At 33.0% G+C, this 5,847-nt stretch overlaps 1 protein-coding gene across 1 annotated transcript in view; it reads left to right on the top strand.

Moving 5' to 3' along the window:
• Positions 1-4,987, top strand: part of LOC107688668 (uncharacterized) — a 13,296-nt gene extending 8,309 nt beyond the window's left edge. Inside the window, exons 7-12 of the mRNA XM_016486391.1 lie at positions 526-614; positions 803-1,000; positions 1,114-1,251; positions 2,564-2,650; positions 2,994-3,062; positions 4,329-4,987. Coding sequence (XP_016341877.1) covers positions 526-614; positions 803-1,000; positions 1,114-1,251; positions 2,564-2,650; positions 2,994-3,062; positions 4,329-4,442 — 695 coding nt within the window. The 3' untranslated portion in view covers positions 4,443-4,987. The remainder of the gene's footprint in view (positions 1-525; positions 615-802; positions 1,001-1,113; positions 1,252-2,563; positions 2,651-2,993; positions 3,063-4,328) is intronic.
• Positions 4,988-5,847: the final 860 nt, after the last annotated feature.

The raw sequence follows: 5,847 nt of genomic DNA, 5'->3' as shown, positions 1-5,847 counted from the left end.
CTTTTTCTTTTTTTTTTTTTTTTCAAAATTCTTTGATCAATAGAAAGTTCAAAAGAACATAATGTATTTAAAATAGAAATATTTTATGTCATTATAAATGTCTACGGTCTTTTTTTATTTTATCATTTTAAGCATCCTTCTTGAAAAATAGTATGACATTATGACCGAATGACATCAACAATGACGTCTTCATAATATTTGCTCACTGAATTTCAATTAATCTTCTCTCTTAAATCTATTTGCATACTTTTATTGATTAGTCTTGTCTTTCTTGTACATATTTTGTCATTTAATCACATGCTGATCACTGTGACAACAGCAAACTGACTCTGATGCTACATTTCATTTACACTAAAACCTAAAACATAAACCTACCTATAACTTTAACACTATAACTGTTTTCGCTGCCTTACAAGTGCTGGTATTTCCTTCAGGAAACACATATCTAGTTATCAGTTGCGTAATGAAAAAAAAGACCTTTTGTGTTTGGATGTTTCAGTCAATCTTATTCTCATTGTTTGTGACACTTGCCCAAAGCAGCCTGTGAGCTCTCGGAGGCACTGAGGAATCTGATCCTGAAACTCTACTCTGATCATCTCTCTGAAGATGGCAAGGTATCGCACCGTTTCGCACACTGCATATCAAACGGATTCAAGACCATGTTCAATGGATTCGCCACAGACACAAACGCTACCTGCGATCAGACATTTGATGTTTGTGGCGGGTGAATAGACGCCACATTATTATGCTTTAAATAAGAAAGGTATGTCGTTGTGACCGTCTGATCTTCACTTTTGACCAGACAGTTGATTACAAGGCCATGTCCCGGAGTCTGTGCTTTGAGCGGTACTGTGATCTAGCTGTCCACCTTCAGCGTGTGGAGCTGCTGTCTCTGAGTCGTGAAGAGAAACTGGCTTTCTTTATCAACATCTACAACGCCCTCGTCATCCACGGGAACCTGCGTCTGGGCTTTCCCAAAAACATATGGCAAAGGTATCGGGTAAGAGAAGAGGAGAACGTTCTGCTGGCTTGATTTTGCTGTTTTGATCAACAATAGAAAAAGGAAATGTGAAATGCTTTCAGTGCTTGTATATTTGGTCTCATGTTTTCCAGTTCTTCAACTATGTGAGCTACTTCATTGGTGGTGAGGTGTTCACACTGCAGGATATTGAAAATGGAGTGCTTAGAGGAAATCGCAAAGGTGTGGCACACCTCCTGAAGCCCTTTTCCAGGAACGACCCTCGACTGCAGGTATTCCAGGACGAGGATGCGAACTTTGTTCCCACTCCGGGTATATATTATATAAGTTTTTTTTAATGGGTATGTATGGTTGTAGGAAGAATCTTTAACATCCACGGAATCTTTGTTGTTCCATTTCAAGTTTCTTTTTAGAAGAAAAAGTTTCTTTAGAATATTAAAATTTATTTGCACTAAGAAAAATGGTTATTTTAAGAACTGAAAGGTTCTTTAGGAAACAAAAAAAGTTTTTTCTTTGGAATCATGGTAAAAAAAAAAACTATTTTGGAACCCTTTTTTAAAACTGTATGTCAAGTGTGAATTCTGATTTCTATTGCCTGTGATTTATGGCAGAAAGGTACCACATTTTTAGCAACAGCAACATTTTCAGTGGTTTAAGCAGTTTCAAGGTGAATTTGGAAATATTTCAGGTTTATTTTATTAAGCTTGTAAATCAGAAAATACGACTTTAAAATAAAATATAAGGCTGTCAAAAGACTGAAAATAGATTAAAATAATTAAAAAACAATTCACTGTAATTTTATATATATATATATATATATATAAATATAAATTATTATTATTTTTTTTGTAATTAATAGCTTAACCCATTTAGTGAAAAAATGATATGTGTAAGTCTAAACCTGTCAATTTATGTTGATTATACCAGTTTATACATTTCAAAAGTTTGGAGTCAGTAAGACTTTTTTTTATTTTTTTGTAATTTTTTTTGCTAATGGACCTTGAATCTGGAAATAAAGTTGAATTAATTTATTCAGCAAGGACACATTAAATGGATCAAAAGTGACAGTAAAAACATGTAAAATGTTACAAAAGATTTCTATTTCAAATAAATGCTGTTCTTTTGAACTATTTATAAAAAAATATATATATTATGACAGTACAACTGTCTTCAACATTGATAATAATAAACATTTCTTGAGCAGCGAATCAGCATATTAGGATCATTTCTGAAGGATCATGTGACACTGAAGACTGGAGTAATGATGCTGAAAATTCAGCTTTGATCACAGAAATAAATTATGTTTTAAAATAAATTAAGATAGAAAACAGCAGTTCTCTAAAATCGTAATAATAATATTTCACAATATTACAGTTTTATTGTATTTTTGATCAACTAAATGAAATACTTGTTGAGCATAAGAGACTTCTTTCAAAATCATAAAAAAATCTCACCAACCCCAAACTTTTGAATGGTAGTGTACTGAAACTGTGGAGGTAGTGAAGACAAGAAAGGCTGAGAAACACTGGAGTAAAAGATATCCGAATGTTATTATCATTAGTAATGCGTGTCTTCATCCATTAGGTGGCACTTCCTGATGTTGAGCCTCATTCATTTGCACTGAACTGTGGTGCAAAGGGCTGCCCTCCAATTAAGACATACACGCCACAGGTTAACATCCAGAATACTCTCAATTACAATACAGTCTATACATTCTTTCTGACAGAGTAAAGCATATGTGACCCTGGACCACAAAACCTTAAGTCGCTGGGGTATATTTTTAGCAATAGCCAAAAAAAAACATTGTATGGGTCAAAATTATTGATTTTTCTTTTATGCCAAAAATCATTAGGATATTAAGTAAAGATCATGTTCCATGAAGATATTTTGTAAATTTCCTACCATAAATATATCAACACGTAATTTTTGATTAGTAACATGCATTGCTAAGAACTTCATTTGGACAACTTTAAAGGTGATTTTCTCAGTATTTAGATTTTTTTTGCACCCTCAGATTCCAGAAGTGAAACTCAGCCAGATCTTCAAGTGGTACAAGGCAGATTTTGGAGGCACCGATGAGAAGGTATTACTAAAATACATCATCACTCTCGATTCATGCAAAGATTTCTATTTCAAATAAATGCTGTTCTTTTGAACTATTTATAAAAAAATATATATATTATGACAGTACAACTGTCTTCAACATTGATAATAATAAACATTTCTTGAGCAGCGAATCAGCATATTAGGATCATTTCTGAAGGATCATGTGACACTGAAGACTGGAGTAATGATGCTGAAAATTCAGCTTTGATCACAGAAATAAATTATGTTTTAAAATAAATTAAGATAGAAAACAGCAGTTCTCTAAAATCGTAATAATAATATTTCACAATATTACAGTTTTATTGTATTTTTGATCAACTAAATGAAATACTTGTTGAGCATAAGAGACTTCTTTCAAAATCATAAAAAAATCTCACCAACCCCAAACTTTTGAATGGTAGTGTACTGAAACTGTGGAGGTAGTGAAGACAAGAAAGGCTGAGAAACACTGGAGTAAAAGATATCCGAATGTTATTATCATTAGTAATGCGTGTCTTCATCCATTAGGTGGCACTTCCTGATGTTGAGCCTCATTCATTTGCACTGAACTGTGGTGCAAAGGGCTGCCCTCCAATTAAGACATACACGCCACAGGTTAACATCCAGAATACTCTCAATTACAATACAGTCTATACATTCTTTCTGACAGAGTAAAGCATATGTGACCCTGGACCACAAAACCTTAAGTCGCTGGGGTATATTTTTAGCAATAGCCAAAAAAAAACATTGTATGGGTCAAAATTATTGATTTTTCTTTTATGCCAAAAATCATTAGGATATTAAGTAAAGATCATGTTCCATGAAGATATTTTGTAAATTTCCTACCATAAATATATCAACACGTAATTTTTGATTAGTAACATGCATTGCTAAGAACTTCATTTGGACAACTTTAAAGGTGATTTTCTCAGTATTTAGATTTTTTTTGCACCCTCAGATTCCAGAAGTGAAACTCAGCCAGATCTTCAAGTGGTACAAGGCAGATTTTGGAGGCACCGATGAGAAGGTATTACTAAAATACATCATCACTCTCGATTCATGCACATGTGGTTTCATTTAAAGCAATAGTTCACCCAGAAATAAATAGTTCATTCATATTTATGTTTTTCCTTCTTTTTTTTCCTGTGTAACACTAAAGGAGATACTTAGCAGAATTTCCAAGCTGCTCTTTTCCATACAATTCAAGTGGTTGGTTCTGTCTTTAAACATACACTTGCTGAGTTATTAATGTTTTCTTTTTTAGCTGCTGAACTGGGTGTTTGACCATATGGGAGCATCACAGAAGAAGAGGAATCTACAGGCTCTGCTGTCAGAAGGAAAGGTCAAAGTGAGCTATTTGCCTATAACTGGTCTATAAACAGCACAGACTGAACTAAACCACATTCTCATGCACATGATCACTCTATCACTCACTTATTGTGGGTACTGTGTTTCTGCTGAACATGTTAAGCCAAGACAAGCGATTCAAATCAAAACTGTACGCTGAAACTATGCATTTCGATCCCTTTACCTTGTTCTTCCACCTCCCAAAGGGCAATGTGATACTGTAGCCTAATATTTCTAATGAAATTTTATACCTATAATTTTCCAAATTGTTTTGCAGTGTTTTGCACTGATTATTATGCAGTTACATGTTTTAAATATTCTCATGCAAGGATGTCTTTAATTTATCTGCATTATTATATGTATTGTACTGTATATATGTCGATTTCTTTTTAACATTTATTTAATATATTTCAGCAACACTATGAAAAGCAACAAAAAAAAAACATGGAGCGTAACGAAACATACTTTGCACAGATTTGACTATCGTGCAAATTTCTTGTAATTTACACTTTTTCGAAAGACCTCAAGGAAAAATTATATTTAATTTATACACACACACACACACATATATATATATATATGCACCAATTTAACAATACACAGTAATAAACAGCAATATTTACCCATGTATATTTTTACAAAAACATTAAAATATGACTAATTTGCGTATATATATATATATATATATATACATATATATATATATAAAAGATAAATTTGAAATATCTATCTATTCACAATGTTGTTTTAAAGAATACTTCAACGAGAAATGAACATTTTTGCCTTAATTTACTCACCCATAATATAACACAATATTATTTTCTTTTCTTCTATTAAACAAAAAAAGTGGATGGCAATTTAATTTATACTCCACCACAAAGGAAAAAAATGCATCTAAAAGTATACAATATGACTTTTAAGCTATATTCCAAGTCTTAAAAGAGTTATATGATAGCTTTGCATGAAGATTAGATTCAGATTATTCACTGATATTTTTAATTAGCTGTACATTGAGTGCTGGCCACTGTCTAGACGTGTTTCTTCTCAAAAGATCTGTAGGGAAATGCGTAGGACATGGACAATTTTGAGACATGGGTTCGTTTGTGGATCTTTCATGCTGTTTGTTGTACTGTTGACTCTCACTCTGTCTGAATGATGGATGTCTTCAGCAGAGAAGCGAGCTGCACACATATCAGTTCATCAGAATGACAGTAGCATCCAATACTTTTTGTAATACATGATGTTATTCGATCAGTTATTGAAAGGGTGTCAGGGCTGATGGAATCTCATAACTGGTTTCTCATAAACACGGCCTGTTTTGTATGATGCAGCTCAGTGCCTGATTTGATCAAGGGTTAACAAGAATTCCCATACTATTTTTATAGAAAATGAGATCCAGACTGAAACTTTCTGAAAAGTGATCCCTCATCTGTCTT

The sequence above is a fragment of the Sinocyclocheilus anshuiensis genome, unplaced genomic scaffold, assembly GCF_001515605.1.
Source record: "Sinocyclocheilus anshuiensis isolate Anshui unplaced genomic scaffold, SAMN03320099.WGS_v1.1 scaffold834, whole genome shotgun sequence".
NCBI lineage: Eukaryota > Metazoa > Chordata > Actinopteri > Cypriniformes > Cyprinidae > Sinocyclocheilus > Sinocyclocheilus anshuiensis.
The sequence above is the reverse complement of the archived record's forward strand: the minus strand, read 5'-3'. Positions and strand labels throughout refer to the sequence as shown.